The sequence below is a fragment of the Caloenas nicobarica genome, chromosome 2, assembly GCF_036013445.1.
Source record: "Caloenas nicobarica isolate bCalNic1 chromosome 2, bCalNic1.hap1, whole genome shotgun sequence".
NCBI classification, from domain to species: Eukaryota; Metazoa; Chordata; class Aves; order Columbiformes; family Columbidae; genus Caloenas; species Caloenas nicobarica.
In genome coordinates this window covers 111,549,918-111,568,907 of record NC_088246.1, presented here as the reverse complement: position 1 = coordinate 111,568,907, position 18,990 = coordinate 111,549,918, and the positions used below count along the sequence as shown (strand labels likewise).

At 45.1% G+C, this 18,990-nt stretch overlaps 1 protein-coding gene across 14 annotated transcripts in view; it reads left to right on the top strand.

The window, feature by feature from the left end:
* Positions 1-1,892: 1,892 nt before the first annotated feature.
* The window catches only part of MTCL1 (microtubule crosslinking factor 1), a 107,896-nt gene continuing 90,798 nt past the window's right edge, over positions 1,893-18,990 (top strand). For 10 of the 14 annotated variants that reach the window (XM_065629363.1, XM_065629358.1, XM_065629356.1 and 7 more), the window contains exons 1-3: positions 1,893-3,310; positions 14,459-14,683; positions 16,198-16,356. In XM_065629363.1, the coding sequence (XP_065485435.1) occupies positions 2,447-3,310; positions 14,459-14,683; positions 16,198-16,356 (1,248 nt within the window). In that variant the 5' untranslated portion in view covers positions 1,893-2,446. The remainder of the gene's footprint in view (positions 3,311-14,458; positions 14,684-16,197; positions 16,357-18,990) is intronic. The other 4 variants (XM_065629366.1, XM_065629364.1, XM_065629362.1 and 1 more) reach the window with 1 other exon arrangement.

Below are 18,990 nucleotides of genomic sequence, written 5' to 3'. Positions count from 1 at the left end.
TGACACAAATGCTGTCATTAAAATGTAACAATAGTTTATATTTCATAAGTCATCCTTCTAGATCAAAGTCTACCTGAGCTGCTTCATATGGTTTCTGTAGACTGGTTATCTCACGCAATCAACAATTACTAATGTTGTACACGGAGGGAGAACGAGGGGACTTACACCCGTGAGTGGGTTTACTGTTTTTCTTTCCTCGGAGTATTTTGTAGAAATTCTAAAGGCCCAACGACGTCTTCCCGGTAGCTCTACTAGATGTACGGACCGGCAGCAGCAATTGCGATCTTTGCCAGAAGGGACATCTCGCCGTGTGACCTGAAAGGCACATCTGGATGCGGGAACCGAGCCCCCCGGCAGCGATGCCAAAGCGGGGGTGGGGGATGGGGGGGAACCGTGAGCAGTAAACAGAAGCTGAATCTGTCAAGAGATTAAAAGCCCTCACCCAACAGCAGCAACAAATCCCTTCGCTGAGTGCCCCGTAGCAGGGCTTTCATCTCCTGCCCACTCGCGGAAGGACCGCACCGCCCTGCCCTGCCCCGCCGGGAGGGTCCGTCCCGCCCGCCGGGGGCCGGGAGGGATCCCGGGCGCCGCCGGCCGCTGCCGCCCCCGAGCCCCGGCATTCCCCGGGGTGCTGGGGTCGCCCCCGAGCCCCGGCTTTCCCCGGGGTGCTGGGGCCGTCCCCAAGCCCGGCCCCGCCGCAGCCCGGCCCGCACGGCGCTCTCCCGGCTGGCGCTGCCCGGGGCGGGGCTGAGCAGCTGCTCCTCGCTGACGGAGACTTGTAAATAGAGCTCTGATTTGAATATAGTTTTTTTCACCTCTGCAGCCTTTGTAAAATAAGAAGTACCTGTTGCATACTCATGCGGCAGCAGCTGTGTTGCTATTCAGCAGGCTAAATCAGTGTTCCACTCGTTTACCGGGACGAGGAGCCCCCGGCAGACTGGCCCGGACAGTTTCAGGTGCCCCACGTCGCCTGGCAACTGACCCCGACTGGAATTGCCAGAGCCAGCGGCCGGTTTTACCTTGGCCACCCTCACAGCCCGGTGCCCTCGGGCTCCAGCAGTCATCCGGGACACTCTGGGGCTTTTGCCTTTCGAGGTAATACCTTGCGCCCACATGAGCGGGGCAGGGGACCCGGAACTCCCCAGGGTGCTGTCCCACAAAAAACCCCTCGGGACTGCCCTTCCCCGGGGCGCGCTGCAGTCACTGCCGTTCAGGAGCGGGAGACTTGAACCTCCCAAGGATTTAATGAGCTAAGCACCCATTTAGCACCTCCGTTTGACAGATAAGGGAGCCACCGCGGCTTGTCCAAGGTCCTTCTGTGCCCGAGCGGAGGAGTCAGAAATATCCTTCCTGCTGCTGCTCTGCTTTACCCATTAGGCTGTGCCTCTTTCCCACGCTTGAGCCTCTCCTCCCTTTCATTTACTCTGCCGGTGCTTTGCAAATGTAAGGGCTGTAATTTCACATCCCCGCGCTCCAAAAGGATGGATCCGGGCCTTTTGTAGTTTAGCCACACTCAGGAACTTGCCGATTCCCTCGGATACTCAGCCATGCCTCTGGGTGAACCTGTGTCAGCCTTGAGCACAGAGATAATGCGGTGGCTGTTGTTTTGTTGCTGCGAATCTCTGAAAAGACGGTTTTCATGGAGTCTTAGCTCGGGAAAAAAAAATGGAAAAGAATACACGGGCAACGCTATACAGCTCATGGCTCGGAAATTAACATTTCCTCACAAATGAGAGATTCTGATAGGAAGCGGCTGGCAGAGGCGCCCCTATAACAAAGCGTGCAGGCAGCTCGAGGAAAGTAGTTTACAGGGTGAGCAGCCTGGCTGGCTGACAGAGGGGGCGGATCCTGCGCACAGGCGGGCAGCGCCGCGCCGGAGCGGCCCCGGCAGCAGCGGGGCTATTTCAGGAGCCGGGCGGAGGCGGCGGCGGCGGCCGGAGCAAGGGCTGGGGGCAGCGGCGAGCCATGGGGTTAGCGGTGCCGGTGGGTTGAGCGGGGACTTGCGGGCGAAGGCAGCCGGGAAACGCGCTTTTGCCTCGGATTGAGGAGAAAAGGAGGTTTTTGTCGGGCTGCATCACAACTTGAGCTGCATCAAGCTGAGCCAGGCAGAGAGTGGAGCGGGAGAGGAAGGAGAGGGAGGAGGAGGAGACGGCTGCCACCGGGGGATTTGGGCTCGTTTTATTGAAACAAATCAGTGCTCGGGAGAGAGCAGCGGGGAGAAAGAGGAGGAGGAGGAGGAGGAGGAGATGGGGGGGCAGGAAGAGGGGGATCGAGAAAGAAAAGTGTGAGGGCTGTGGCTGGGAGAAACAGAAGTGATGAGAGAGCGAGCGGGGAGGCTGGAGGAGGCTGCCCGTCCTGCTGCTGCGCCCCGCGGGGACCGCCGCTCCTGCGGCCGCCGGGAGCCCCCGCGGCCGCCGCTGCCGCCCCGCCGCCCCCGGCTCGCACGATGGAGGCGCTGAACGGCCCCGGCCCGGGGCCCGGCGACGCGCTGCGGCCGCCGCCGCCTTCGCCCGGCCACCACCACCCGCACGCCGAGAAGAAGAGGCTGCACCGCGCCCCGTCGCCCGCCAGACCCTTCCTCAAGGACCTCCACCCCCGCGCCGCCGCCGCCAAGCCGCCCCCAGCCCCCCCCAAGTCCCCCGGCCTCCCCAGCCGGGCGCCCCCGTCGCCGCACCCGGGTGCCCACCCGCCGGCCGCGGGGCTCCTGGCGGCGCCGGGCCGCTTCTCCCGCCGCCCCGCCGCGCCGGGCGCCAAGGCCGCCGCCGCTGTCACCGCCGCGGGCAGGGCGGGCACCAAGGCCGCCCCCTGCGCCAAGCGGGCGGCCCGCGGTCCGGAGCCGGGCCCCGGCGGCCGGGGCGGGGGGCGGCAGCCCGGCAGCGAGGCGGCCCCGCCGCCCGGCAAGGGGAGGAAAGGGAAGCGGGTCACCGGGGCAGCCAGCGGCCATGCGGCGGCGGCCGCGACGCTGGCCCGCGTCGGCCACACGGACAGCAGCTCCGACCTCTCCGACTGCCCCTCCGAGCCGCTCTCCGACGAGCAGCGCCTGGCCCCGGCCGCCAGCAGCGACGGCGAGTCCGGCACCGGCTCCAGCGACCGCGAGCGGGAGCCGCCCGCCGCCCAGCCCGCCGCCGCCGAGCAGCCCCGCACCGGCCCCGGCCGCGGAGTCCCGCCGCCCCCCGGCCCCCGCGGGGATCCGCTGCCCTCGGCCCCGGGCGGGGGGCCAGTCCCGAGCCGCGGGGAGCCGCCGGCGGCGGCCCCGGAGGAGCTGCAGCGGGAGGTGGAGGAGTTGCGCTCGGAGAACGAGTACCTCAAGGTGAGCATCGCCCGCGGAGCCCGGCCTTGGCGGGTCCCCGCCCGGGAAGGAGACGGGGGCGGCAGCGGTAGCGGCGCAGCCCCCTGCTCCCCGGGACTGCGGGGTCCCCGCTGGGGGTGGCGAGTGGATTCGCGCAGCCCGAAGTCTCCCCCCCGCCAAGCGCCGTCGGAACAAATGCCCAGTTTCACCCGAGTGAGAGAAATAGAGGCAGGGAGAGCCAGCCGGGCGCCTCGGCGCTGCCCCGAAAAGCGGAGCAGTGGCACGGCTTAAGGGCAGATGAGGGACTTAAGCGTGTGGTTACGGTTGTCTACAAAAGCCCTGTTTGTGGAGGTTGGGTGAACGTAAGTCCGGTGCAACATGTACTGTGGCAATGTTATGTTTGGTTAGCGTAGTGGTAGCTTAGCAATCTCCCACTCTTCCTAAAACACGACAAACACTCTACTGGTTAGCAAGACTTTGCTTTTCAAGAACTATTTTTCTCAATATCACCCTTTAAAAAAAGCCAAAACTGGTTCCCTCATTTGACGTGGAAAGGATGACAACGTTATATTGTCTGTTTATTGTGCTACTTTATCACTGGAAAGTGAAGCCACTCTTTGTGAAGTACTAATAGAATAACAATAGCAGCAATAAAACGTGTCATCGCATCCTCGTGGAGGTAGAAAAGTACATCTATGTGCATTCATCCTTGGAGAAACAGGGAAGCTAAATTCAGGCGTGCTCTGAGCCGGGTTGACCTGCGGGAACTTTTAGTTGGGCTTGACTTACCATCTGATCTTTTGGCACAGCAAAGAGGCTACATCCATAAAGATCTATAAATAAGATAAACTGAGATAATCATGTAACCGCAGCTACTGTACCATTTGACTCTGCTGCTGGTGAGAACACTCTTTGTTCCCCGAATTTGTAAACACCCTGTTGCCAAGCAAAATTACTCTGGAAATCCACTGGAATTTTGTTCAGATGAGGACTAGAGTTGGGTATAACCGTGGGACTGAGAAGGGTGATAAAGTTATAGACTGGGCTTGTTGAGGGGTTTTGGCTGAGGGACAAAAACCGATATTCATCATAGCAAGAGGTTAACAGCAGGGGTGCTGCAAAGTTCTTTGCTGGGTCTGGTGCTGCTTAATAAACTGGAAAAAGGAACGAACAATGATACAGCAAAATTTTCAAATGACATTAAGGTTTTTTTATATTAAGCCAAATCCAGCAAAGACCAGACAGAACTTGATTTTAGACTTAACCCCCGAGGAATGAGTGAAAAATGAAGCCAGATGATGGGAAATAAATCTAAATATTGAAAATTTGAAGTGCTCAGAGAGAAGAAAGACTTAGTATGCACTTTTCTGGGTTTTAAATGTGTTGGGTTAACTCGGGAACATAATGAGAAAAGGAACAGTGAAAATCTCCACTCAATGTGAAACTGCAGGCAAAAATTATGTTAGATTTCAGTGGGAACTGACCATAGAATAACAAATAAAATATTATAATATTTTATAGACCTGTAGCTGTTACACAGATCAGGGGGTGTACCTGAAATACTGTGAGCACTGCTGGTCACCTAGAAAAGGATGATACAGAACTAGACCAATAAAAATTATTACCACATAGCAAAGCTTTTGTATCACTCATTGGATGGAAAACTCTGGAGTATGTTTAGGGAAATGTAATAGTCTGTGAAAAATAAGCAGCATAGAGAGCCTTTATCAGAGGCTTCTGTTCTACTTGACAGTCCAGAAACAAGAGGAGATGTAATGAAATCAGATTTCATAATAGGAATTGCTTTTAGGAGTGGGTAAACTGGCATTTCTGTCAGAAGTCACCGAGGCCAAAAGCCCAGGAGCATTTCTTTGCATTACGGGATTTGCACAATTATAGTACTGAAACTTTACCCCATTATGAAGAATGTGTTAAGCCTCCTGTTTCATATTGAAGGTAGTTTGTAACTATGGGAAACAAAATTTTAAAAAAAGTGTTTGTGAATTGTCGAGGACTGACCACCATTTGTCCCAACTTAGGGACTTTCTGATCACAGGACCTGATTGACATTGGCAAGTCCTAGGTAAAGAACTTGGTTCTACATCATTTCAAAATTCTCACACTGTGCAACAGTGTCTTCAGGACTTTCACCTTGATGTCTTCATCATCTACAGCAATTGTGTCCCAGCCCTTCTTTGATTTGGACTATAACCTTTTCAGGCTACAAGTATTTCTGAGACCAGTAGGATAATACAGACTGGTTTCTTGGGGCTCTGTGTCTCAGTTGACTTCCAGTGCAAGCCACGCGCTCACAGTGTCACCTTTTTTGAGGGTCATGAGTACATGGTCTGTCTGCTCTCCTTGGCCACCTCGGTGCATGAAGTCTTAGCAGTTCTACTCCTCTCGTGAAATGGTTGGAATCCTCTCAGTGGTGCAAAAGTTATCAGGAGAACCCCCAAACTTCATTTTCCTTTCTAAGGAAACCTCTAAAAACTTTCTGCAAATTAAAACAACAGCACTGTTGGAGCTGTTTACTTGTGGGTTTGTTCCTTGTGTTTCTTATGACACAGTTCTCTTGGTTGGTACCAGAGCAAGCCATGTTCTTTTTTTACTGGACGGGGGCTAAGGGATAACAGGGAAGCTGTCAGCTGCAAGTAGACAAATGATTAGATAAATCCCAGAAGAAGCTGTTGATTTCCTCAGTGTGGCCATATGCTGAATTTTGTAGCTTTCACTGCTCCTTATCCCTTCCTGCTGGATTAAAGCCCATTTCAGGGAAATTTATCTTTCACATAGGAAGGTCTTTCACATATCTTTCATGAGTCTGGAATATAGAGCATAGTGTGTATACATATACATACATCATACACATAGACTTAGTGCTAAAGATAACTGGCGATTAAAGGGCTACTAAGAGAAACAAAACAAAGACAATTGTTTGTTTTAATTTCTGCTCAAGAAGTGCTAGAAGGTCTCCCAGAATGCTCCATGGAAGCCTTTCCAGAGCAAACTATGGGTGCTGCAAACGTCTCAGACTTCATATACTATGAGCCAAATCTCAATCTGGTATCAAGTTATCACTTTATATATTTTCAGGGACTGTGATTTTACCCTAAGTGAGACTTAGACTCCAGCAGTGGCCAACTATCCATAAAGTTCAGCCTGTAGATGAAGTGGCTGAGGCAAAGTGTTTACACTGGAAAGTGTTTCTTTTACTGCCTCTGTGAAATTTCATCATGGATTTCAGTTTCATGTATTTCTTGTGTAACTTTATTTCAGCTACCTATGGGGGAACACTGTTATACCACAGCAGCATTTTAAAGGTATCACTTATGTATTGAGGTGTATGAGAGAAATTATGTAGTGGTGGCTGGCTCTGTGGAGCCAGGAGGTCATCAGTAAGTGCTAGTAGAAGGTAAAGTTTTAGTTATTGCTAGCCAGTCCTGTTAGTACTAATAATAGCAAAATACTGCCCACACAAGTGGTTATTTTCAGGATTACTTTAGTCTCCAGCAGAGAGAAGTATGATGCACTATGTGAGTCCTGGGAAACTTTGACAGAAGCTCTTTGTGGTGTAGATCCCTCTAAAGGATGAGGGATCCCAAGAAAGAGGGCCCAAAATTTAGCAACTGAAAATGTTCTTGCTTTGTCTCGGCCAAAGTTTAATACAGATTGCTTTCATTAAATAAATGTGCTCACAGAAAGAGTAGTGGTATTTTAGTCATGACACATGCTCCTTTTCCCTTTACATCCTTCACAGCCACAATGTGAAAGCAGCATCCCGCATGAGGCGTAACATTTTGTACAGTCCTTAAAACGAAAACTGGTCCTTGCTCTGCTGTGCTTTACTGGCCCTTCTCTTTGTGCGTGTGCTGGTGTAAGTTCAACATGCCAGAAATGCTGCTACAGTGTGGACTAGCACAAAAAATATATTCTAAGCTGTCTTGGATTTATTAGATAAGCATCTTGTTTACCGTGCTTTGTTTTTTTTCTTTCTATGTTCATTTTTATCTCTGTCATGTGCTGGCTATAAATTGAATAAGGGGCCACTCCAGGCCCCTTATTCCAGTCTGATAACATATAGAGGATGTTCATTTTTGTTTAAAATCACAGTGCGTGTCATATGAGGTTACATTGTAATTCTTGGCTCCCTTGAAACTGTAGATCTTTGAGTCCGTAGGCTTGAGATGAACTCATGAGGAGTAATAGCACTGTTTCTTTTATTAACCTGCAGAGAGTTGTGTACATCAAAGAGTGTTGCAGAGCAAAAATGATGCGAAGTGATGGGACCAATTTTTTCCGTTTAGTGAGGATTACCGGGGTTGGCAAAACAAAGCTTGTCCCCCCATCTCTGCTTGACATGCTGCTTTGCCACCTGGTGACTGCTGGTCCCAAAGAGAACGGAGGCGATAACCCTGCCTGGGGCACAAAACCCGCGTGCAGTGGCTCAGCCAGAGGGACAATCAGCTGCCAGAGGGAAATGTCTCTTTGGGGAAGAATAGCTCAGCCTCAGCTGTGTTCCTGTCAACCCCTGCGCAGGCTGGAGGGGATTAGTTGCGTGATGCACCAGGCGATAGTTTCCCTTGCTGGCCCTCAGTGGATGATATCAGTTTTGCACCAAGCAGATGACTGCTCGAAGGGCTTCAGCCGCCCCAGTCAAGGAAGCGTTTTGAAACAATACTGGGGCGAATGCTTGAATGAAGCAGAAAAGCTGCCAGACGCTGCTCTTGCTTTTGGATCCTGCCAACTTAAACCAGCCTTGAAGTCAACAGGTGCTTGCGGTCCTACAGTTTTTCAGTTCTCTTCTTGTCTTGTGCACAAGCTTCAAGCAACGTTGGATCAGTGCATGACTTATAAAGTAGTTTGGTTTGAGAGCTAATCAATAATATCAGGGGCCCAGGGACTTTAGGTTCATTAGCGTATTTTGCAAGAGGCAAAAATAATGGTTGTTGCTTTCTTCCCGACCAAAAGCCTTTTAGAGCATATTTATCTCTACTGCATCACTGCTATAAAGTGATATGGGGGATGTGTTTATTCCTTAGCAGCAGCAGCAGTCTCCCACATAAAGACAGTTTGAGATATTTAAAATATGAAAACAGAGATTACGTAAAATCACAGTTCATGAATCTTAGATTTATCAAGGACTTTCCAGAAGTTCTGGATTCACCAGCACAGTAGCAGCTACCCACTGTAATTTCCACCCCTCCTTCCTTCTTCACTCTCCCCTCATTTCATTTAATGTATAATAATAACCTTCTATTTGGAAAAGAATACTGGCACAATCTATAAGAATGACTTTTGGCTAAATTAATAAATACTTACACTTTTTACATAGACAATTTAATTTCATCCTTCATTTACATTTGCTTAAATACTTCACAGTTTATTGGTTTTGTATGTTTTTGTCTTCCCATTTTGCAGATGTTTCTGAGTTTGTGTATAACTTCTGGACACTGTGTTCTAATTCAATGGAGCCTAAAGATCTTAAGTTTGCTAATATATGTAATTGTAAATGCATAGTAATGGATTCAGTACCTATACCTCTTTTATGCTGTTTTCTGCATGGAATTTCTCCCTAATAGTAATTTCCAAAATTCTTTTTTTTTTTTTTTGACTTGTGGTTGGGTTCCAGTTTTTAGTCTCTGTTCACACTCCGAGTTAAGAACTTTTTCTGTATTAGTCAGTAATTCAGCTCAGTGAGGGCAGATCAGCAGGCTGACCTAGATGCAGCTGGTGCTGATGCCTCTACCTCTGTCTTTATGTGCAATTTAGGGGTCTTATTTTGAACTGTATTCAGTCTGGCCCCTTGAAAGAAACATCTGCATCGTGCATGTGTTTTACAGTTGTCCGGAGGAGTCAAGAGTAATGAAGCACATTTAGTGCACCCTTGGAGTGTAGGTCTCTGTTTATTTTATTTCAGAAGGAATCCAGTTCTTGTGTGCTCTGTGGGCTGTAGGAGTGCACAGTCATTGAGGCTGATTGGAAAATTTACTTTCAAACCTCATTATGGATCTCAACCATACTGGTTGGGTAGACACAGCCCATGAGTTGTGCAAGTATTCCTGGTCGTTTCAGTGGGAATGACTCAGTGTAATAGCTGCATGGCCTGACTCTTTTACTCTCTTTGTTTTATTGTTTTTTTGGTTTTTTGGGTTTTTTTAGGAACCCTAAGCAAGGCATATTCCTGTAATTTACCCTTAATTATACTTCATTGTAAATTAAATCAATAATAAACAAGCATGACATCAGTAAAGGTATTAATGAGATAATGGCTTTTCTCCTGACAGGCAAGTCTTCAATTTGCACAGTGCAGACGTGAAATGACACCATCAGTATGTATTTGGGCTACACAGCAATGTAAACTGCACACAGACTTTTTCTCTTTCAGCCAATTCACCTTGGCTTGGCACACTGACATGGCAACAATGAATCCTAATTCACTTGCTTTTGCACTGAAGTCTAGGGGGATCCTGCAAATGGAACAGCTATTTGTGTGTGTCCCTGTGTTTATACAGCTACCGCATGAATCTCAGATGAGTGATCCCTATTAGACCCCAAATGACTGGCCTTAGGAAGTCATTTGGGCCAAGTACCTGAAACCATATGTGGTTAGACTCAGAAACTTGGATTTCTACTGCAAATTTGGAAAGAGCTGCCAGTTAGGAAGTTTTGTTTTGTTTTTCCTGTACTTCCATTTGTTCTTTCTAATGACTAGGGTGACGTCTGGAAAGCAAAGCAGTTTAGCTTTTTCCTAAACAATATTATTTCTTCCAGGACTTTCTGCCTGATGCTGTTCTTACTAAAGGTAATAATATAATTACCATTAAATTAAAAGGGGTCAAGAGGAGGCTCTCATCCCCTACAGGAATGTACAGCAAAGTGAAGCTTCTTATGCTGGCACTTAACCTTCAAATTTCAGTTGCCACTTTAGGATCCTGGAGTAGGTCCTCCCTGTTTAAGAAAGGGAGCAGGCTCTCCATTTTTTAGGTGCACGAAGGATGGCTGCTTTCTTACTTGTTGGTTTTAATTACTCTTAAGTGCCTATTCTGATCTCTTTTTTCAGTTTTACAATATTAAAGTTCATGGAATAAAACTCAGCACCTCTTGAGAAAAGAGTTCTAATTCTCACTTGCAATAATAGTAATAGTAATAAGAACAATACATTTTAATGAAATTGTGAATTGGGCTTATGTAGTATTTCCAACTGCCTCAGAGCCAAAGCATCTTTTTTTGCAAACTACTGAGTTTGGGATTTTCAAGGTTCTGGCTTTGCTGCTTTTACTTTTGGTTTCTGTAATGACTGACATGTTGTCCTCCAAAGTGGTAGGATTGCCACTTTAGTAAGTAGGACCATCATAGTTTCAGTTGTAATTTCCACTTCCCTGGGTCTTTAACTTAGCTTCTTCTGTTTGCTGTGCACACATCAGTTAAGAAGAAGAGTTTAAGCTGTCCTGGTTTTGTAGGTGTAATTTTAACAGCTATGAGTTGAGAGATGCTAACACAAGGCTTCAGTGTTTATGGCAGAATCACAAGTACCTACCAAGGAGAATAAGCTGTTATAAGCTAGAAGCATCTACACCCTTGCCACTGGTTTTGTGGCCTGTATCAAGAGCAAGATTATGTCTTTGGTGTAAACTGTCCTATTTGGGTTTTTCCTCCCTTTTGGACAGACTTTGTAGGTCCAAGCCCCAGGCATTGCAATAATACAGCAGAAAGTGGGCCGGTGCTGTGTACAGCCCACATGGGGAGGTTTCTGCTCCTTCTCCTGTCAAAATTGTTTGTGCTGTCACTGTGTTTGCATGTATGTTGCTGTGTTTAAAAGCTCATCCAAAGGATTCTATATTCCTAAATACAAGGAGTCAGGACACAGTCTGTTTTTTATATGAAAGTTTTGGGAGTAGAAAAGAAATTGTGTGTAAAAGAAGCTCAATTCAGTAAAAACAAAACTGAGACTTTCAAAGTACAGGTTTCTTGATACTATCCCATATTTTAGTTTATCTGTAAAATTACACTACAGAAAAGTGGATTTCTAACCAAAATCAGAGGCAAGAAGAAAAAAAATATCACAGACTTGCAAGGTCAGAGTTGGGCTATTAAGGGAGACGAAGAAAACTTCAGTTTTCCTGGAAGTAAAAAGACAGGCCCATCTACTGAAATACAGCTCACGCTAATGCTCGCAGCTCTTCAGGGAACTTCTTTGGTGGGAGGAAAGACATTGGATTCAAGTCTCCAATGGAGACACAGTGACTCTTAAGGCTGGGAGAGCTCCCCTTGCCCACTGCGAGGATTTGCAAATACTCAGTTTCAATGGGATGATTGTTTCAGGGACTTGGTTGTTTAAAATGATGTGAGTTTCACTTTCCAAATTTGGTTATAATAAATGTTTTGAAGTCAAGTATTGTGGATTATTTGTCTTTAGAAGCTGACTAGATTTAGTAATTCAAAAACCTGATACAGATAAGAAGCGAGTTTAAGAGATGAGCAATAACATTATAATTGCTCTTTGCAGGCCACTTAGTACACAAAAGCCATTGCTTAGTTCTTGAAGTATAAACATCAGATTGTAAACTAGATCCCATTAATTTAGTGATGACAGATGTTTCCCTTTATTGTGGATTTGTGTTTCAAAATTCTCAGTTTACAACCAAACTATTAATCTAACTTAACATTAGCATTCTGAAGATGAAATTAAAAAGTTAATCGAGCTTAAATCTAGTTGAAGTAGATTCATCTCCTGAGTCTGCAGACAGCCCTAAGCAATAACTCTGGTCCTGTTCATTCCAGAGGGCTGTATTAGCTCTGACATGTAAAGAGTGTAGTTTTAGTGTGATTACTTTAGCCGAAATATCTAGTTAATATACAGGTAACACAAAATTATATTCCTTTTCTTAGGTTCAAAAGGCGTAGCTCCTCTCTAACCATTTTCTAAAAGCTTGACTTTTTTTCTGCATCTCTATCTTTACTGGGTAAACTTTTACTTTACTTCTTGGAAGCCTCCATAAATGTGAAGCATACTGGAAAATGTGTGTACATTAAAAAGAAAACCAGGCCTCCTCCCCAATTCACTCAAGCATATATTGTTATATTTTCCTTTTAAAAAAATATCAATCACTCACCAAATCTTCACTAGTGTGTTAGCTCTAAACTGGCCTGAATATCTGGCCGTACTCTGAGAAGGGGTAGGTATGACCTGGACTGTGAATTGTTTCGAAAGAATTCTGCTGGATTTGGTCTGCAGAGCTCGTTTGCTTCCCCACAGTCTGCTGTTTGTGGTTAATTAATGTATTTGCAACTTCTGAGGATGCCATTGCTGCAAGGGTAACTTCTGTTACTGTGCTTGCTCTGTTCCTTTTCAGACAGTGTATGGCTCAAGTGTGATCCAGCTCATGGGGCAGTAACTCTTTTGCTCCTCCATCCTCACAAATATCCCGCTCCTGCAGCTGTCCCAGGGAGATTGTGGGGCAGGATGCCCCTATAGCAGGAATCTGAATATATTAAGAATGTATAGTGCTATGGTGGGATTGTAAGAAAATCTGACTGTCCTTTATGAGTATCTAGGGAGAACTGTGTAGAGCCCTGGGTGGACCATACTGATGGAAAAAAGCTTTGCTGCTGAGCCCAGAATGGTCATTTTAGAGATAACAAGTCTTGCTCTTACCTAAAATTAGACTTATGCTGGTTCAGCTAACTGAAGTTAAAACACCACTGTCTAAATACTAGAGCTTTTTATATGTGAATAAGATTTTAGTAAGAGTAACGCTATAATTCAAAAGTAACTACAATAACGAGGCTAAAGAAGTTCAACACATCTTCCTTTGGTCAGGACTGTGCTCAGAGGCAAGATCTGTCCCTCATTTCTTACTAAAGCTCAAGTGGAGCAAGATGAATATGGGCAGAAACACGACCGTCCATCCAGTTAGACCATGGGAAGGCGGAATGGTTGAGAGGGCTATCAGGAGGGATGTAGGTGGACATGGTCATGGGGGGACTGGACAGGAATGGTCCAGGCTGGAGGGGGCTTTGTCAAGGGAGCTAACACCATAGCAGTGTCTTCTCCACCCAATACAAGTGTGAAATACTCTGCAGCTATCCTTGGTATTTCAAGTGTCACAAATCTGAAGTGAGGTAACAGAGCAGCTAGCCCTGCTGCAAGTTCTGCTTGAATCTTATTTATGTTTTCCACAGAAAATTTGATCTGTGTAATATCAAATTCAATTTTAAAGAAAAAAATTTAAAAATTAATAGTTCATTTTAAATATACTCCTCCTGGCTCTTTTTATTGACTTTTTTTTTTTTTTTTCAACTTTGAACAAAGTTAGTAGAGTCATAGTTTTCCTCTCACGCAGTAGTTTAATGACTTGTACCCCTGAGCTTGGAAGACCTTTATAAGAGTTTTATCTCTGGAGCTTCAGTCACGCACAGATTAAACAAAAGGGAGTGATAGAGCTTATCCTGTTCAGCCGTAAATCTTTAAATCTGACTTTAGAGCACATGTGCCGCTCATGGTATGATGTGGAACTGGGACAGTTCATGATTCCCAGAAAAGAATGACCAGGTAATTCCCACGGGCACAGGTTTTATGTTGTCCCTGTGGCCCTGTTATTGAAATGTCCGTGCACACAGCTGAAACCCACTTTCTCTCACATCCAACCATCTGTCATTAAGCATGTGCACAGTGCTAGGCTCAGATGAGACAGCATTTTCCCATGGAGCAATTCGGTATTTGGCATAAAGATTCATTAAAATTTTCAAGGGACAATTTCATTTTTAGGAAGTTCTCATTGTTAAAAAGGCACATAACACAGAGATGTTGAGGAGGTTTACTGTAGTCTAAACAAAGCAAGGGATCAGGTCAGATAATGGCAAAGTATTATGTACTTTTTAATTAGGGATGGTGAAAGGAAGGTGTTACCGGTTTCAGGAGACAGACAAGCATCTGGTCTGTTTTTAATTATTGAAGCAACTGTAAGAAATGTAACAAGTATTCATTAATTTAGTTCAGCATAATTACTCAATGTTGGGATAAAACTTCTGTTCCGATGACTTCTGGAGCTCCACGTTTCAATCTGTATCACTTCATTAATCTGGTATCCTAGTGAGCATGTTTCCTATTTTGCTCCCATGGGTGAGATTCGAGGTATGATGGAGCACTGTTTTGACTTCTCACAGGATGAGCTGGATGAACTTCGGGCTGAAATGGAAGAAATGCGTGACAGCTATTTAGAAGAAGATGTTTACCAGCTGCAGGAGCTCCGTCGAGAGCTGGACCGGGCAAACAAGAATTGCCGCATTCTGCAATATCGTCTCAGGAAAGCAGAACAGAAAAGCTTGAAAGTTGCACAAACAGGCCATGTGGATGGAGAGCTCATTAGGAGCCTGGAACAAGATTTAAAGGTGGGTGAGAGATTTATATTCATGGTGAAAGAGGGGAAATGGGGATTCTGCTCCCTGCAATGGAAGGCGGGGTGCCACACAAACCAGGCAGTAGTTATCCAAATGTCAAGACCAATTTCCTCCTTCTGTTGTGGAGAACAAATATTCAGCTTATCATCATAAAAAGATGTCTTAGTGACTAAAAAAGCATGTGCTTACATTCAAAATGAAATAAATGCAGTCAAGTTGCATTTGTGCATTTGAAAGATTTAAAGGATTTTGTTTTACAGAAAACCTTAGCTTTGCAAAACTGTATAAACAAAACCTGATGTGCTTTTCCCAAGTCATGCCATTTCCTTCCTTTTCACTTCAAGCTTATGCCAAATAACTGGAAAAAATCTAGTCAAAGTTGCATGTCCTAGTGCCTAGTAAGTTAATCATAACAGGAGCAGGCTGTTATTATATTTAGACACTCAAAATAGACAATCAAAATACTATTCCCATAAAAACATAGATTTCTGTAAAAATTGTGTTCATGTCAAAAGCTTGTATATTTTTCAGAAATGTTTCCATCAAGAGTAAGCTTTGTATAGGCATGGTGCTTATCTAGCTTTACTTGTCTGTCTTAATATTGCTGTCTTGTAGCTGTTTTGAAAATATCTTCTCTAGAGAGGGACTGCTTACCACTAGAATTATTAAGCATTTTGTACTTAAAAATGCAAAACATAAAACCTTCTGAAACTGGAATTATTGGTTCCCAGGAGTGGAAATGACAGTGACATATCAAGTCATCAAACTTCTCAAAATGTCAGACCTAATTTTCTCTTTTATGATAGAAAACAAATGATAACCTTATAATGATAGAAATGATACATTACTCAGTAAAAATCTTGTACAAAGATTTGAGTGAAAGGAATATTGAGGTCTTTTTTTTTTTTTAGTTAGTTTGCTTTGTTTTTGCTGACTTGTGATTCAGTAATCCATCATTTTGCATGATGAATCACCTTTCCAAATGTTTTTGGAGTAAATATTCCAGCTAGTTAGGCTGGCCTCAGAAAACCTAAGATATCATATACTTCTGTGCTTTCATGTCACTCGTGCCCAGTTGTGTTTGCTGATGGAGCAGCAAATTCAGGTGGATGAGACTGCTGCACGGATGCAGCTTTGATCGATGACTTGTCAATTTTACAGCACAATTCCTCATCTTTTGTTTTATCAACATGATATACTGGGACTTTGATGTGCAGGTTTGGTATCCGCTTGTTTCCTCCTGCTGTTCATGACATTGCCTTAGCTTAATGTGGAGAAGGAACTGGAGATGGGTAATCGAATGTATTTTCATCTTGGATTTCTTTATTAGAAATGAATATTCATTTTGGTACTTGAAAGGCTTGGAGTCTTTCATCAACAGTCTCATAACTGAATTTAAAATCTCTGAGCTGTCTAGGGCTGTAATATGCTTCCTGCTGTAGGAGAAATACTGTAGCTGTTGCTCCTCAGGGATCCTCTTCATGCATTTGTGCTCTTCTGACCAGGTAGCCAAAGATGTTTCTGTCAGACTGCACCATGAGCTGGAGAGCGTGGAGGAGAAACGTGTTAAAGCAGAAGATGAAAATGAAATCCTTCGGCAGCAAATCATCGAGGTGGAAGTATCCAAGCAGACACTGCAAAATGAGCTGGACAAGTTAAAAGAGGTAAGCGATGGTCAGGAAAGCCATGCAGAGCGGTGTTGCTGGGTTAGATGGGAAATTTGACACATGGGCATCTTAGACTAATTGTTGCATGAAATGCTTGCTGATATTGCTTGTACAATTGCCAAAAATGTCTCCTTTGTTATATGTCCTGAATGTGTTAGTGATTTGGAAGCAATAGAGAGGTAGATGAGTGATGCTGGGGCTTTTGCCCAGGGCTTCTCACAGGGCTTCTGTCCCATCTTAAATTGGCTCCTCAAAGCCTCCGTTCCTACCGGAGCTAAATGATCTTGGATTTGACGCCAGCTGGCTCTGACTCTCCCTTACACAGACTGTGACTTCCACCTATTTGAGAGTCAAATGAGGGGTGCATGACTCACCTCTGAGAGGGTGCTTCAGATAGGCAAGCCGCCGTTTTGGCTGGTGCTCTTCAGTGGCGACAGTGGGAGCCACTGGCATGAATTAGGCAGCAGGAATGTGGTCTGTAATGGGTAAATAACATCGCACTTCAGGCACAGAAACGCTGTCTGCTGAGAAAAGGGATCATTTCAATCAGAGTTGACATGCAGTCATACTGGGTGAAGTGATGATCCTTGGAAGCGAGTGAGCTGAGGAGCAGGGGACAAGGAAGGAAAGCCAAATACTAAGTGTAGCTCTTTGCTGGAGCCCACAGCCCGGTCTGTAGTGGTATTTCTGTTCTCTTAACAGTACAGCAGATTGGCAGCTCACAGCCTCTGCTCTGTTTTAAACCAGATTGAGATAGAATATTTAAACGTAATGAGGTAAGGCATTTATCCTCTGAGCCCTGGTCAGATTTAGAGAGCTGGTGTAATTATGTGTTATTTTAATCTTTCAAACAATGCTTGCGAGTCAGCTGGCACAAAGCCTGACTCAGTTTTATAAGGACAACCCCTATTTAATTTCTCTGTGTGTTTGGGTTATGAGGAGTCCAGTGAAAGAGTTTTGGAGCATTTTGTACCTAACAGGACAGACGTGCAGCCTTCTAAATATCAGTGTTGCTTAAATTACTTAGTAGCCTGACACAAAAGATAAAGTCTGCATGATGTTTTAGCTATTTTTCTTCTTTCTGAATGTTATTTGTGAATGCTGTACTTAATGGACATGATACCATGTTACAGGGTCTGCAGTCTATATTCCAAATAAATATAATCATGTCATCCACAGTACTGAATTTATTGCTTGCTATTGATTAACACACAGGTCCACTGGATACTGCTTGATGGTCTTTGGGATTAAGCAGTTTGAGAAACTAAATTGTGGGTGAGCAGTGGGAAATAAACTGGTCTAGCAGTGCTGGGAGTCTCAAGCTAGCTCTAAACAGGCTGAATTTACCCTGCTTCTTAGATTGCTGGAGCCTAGCAGGAGGGGGAAGCCCCACCAACGCAACCATCTCTCTGCTGCATTGCAAGTCAAAGTGAACGTACCTGAGAAACAGACTTAGCTCCATGACAGGGAAAGGCTAGAGGGGAGCTAGGGAAAGGGGGAGATGGCAGGTGGGATGATGGGATGCGTTTGTGCTGATCTGGAGGCACAATGGGGCATAAGATGTAACATAAAATGCAGTAGCAGTGGTAGAGATAGTCTGGTTTTTCACACCATGAGTAGTGATTTCTCTGGGAGTCAGAATGAATTTCACAAGGTCACAGTAGGTGAGAAGACTTTTGGTCTTCGGCAGGTCAGACAAGGACAGATGAGCCAAAAGTTTGAGAAACACAGTGATATGTGTGCCAGATAAGTATGTGTTTGTAGCATTGTTGACATTGCAGAAAAAAAAAAAATTAAAAATATATATTCTTGCCTGAAGATGTGTTCCAATAACTACCAGAAGCAGTGACTCTTTAGGAACATTTAATGTTTACAAAGCTCTGAAGCAATGTATTATAGGCATGCCAATAGGAAAACTAGTTCTTTATATGTCAGGAGAAAAGTGACCCAAAGGGCACGTAGCTTCTTCCCAATCCACCCTGACTGTGCAACTTGTCTATCTAAAGGCTGACACTTAGAAGGAGTCTCTTTCCTATCCAGTCCTGGAGCATTGCCCGAGAGCCAGTTAGACAGCATTCGCTCTCTGGTATAGCTTACCATCACCATATGCTCTCAGCCCTTTTCCTCTATCATCCTCTGATCAACAAAAAGGTTTTCTCACATCCGCATTCATGTTTACTGCTTAATTCAGTGCTAAATTCTGCTTTGTCCTACTGTACAATTCCCTCAGGTCCAGCCTCTCTCTGCAGTGAATGGCATTTATGTCCATTACCTTTAATGTATTTTCCATGAGGAAGTATCTTTAGAAATTGTACATGTCTCTGAAAGTGCTCTTTCTTTAAAGCCACCTTCATTTTTTATCTTTTGAAGAATTCCCAACACATTCGATGTTTAGTACTGTTATGTATTCTTTCACCTCTGTACCTATTTCTATATTGGTGATACTTTCAATGAGATATTTTTGGCGTGAAATATACACAGGTTTGCTCAGTCTACATAAAATTATTATTTCCTTCAAAAAAACCTTGCAGTTTTAACTGGGAAATTAATTTTTGCCTCCTCCTGACCATGTAATTTCAAGTTGTTGTATTAAGTAGATAGGAGGTAGGCTTTCTTCTTTTGTCACTAATT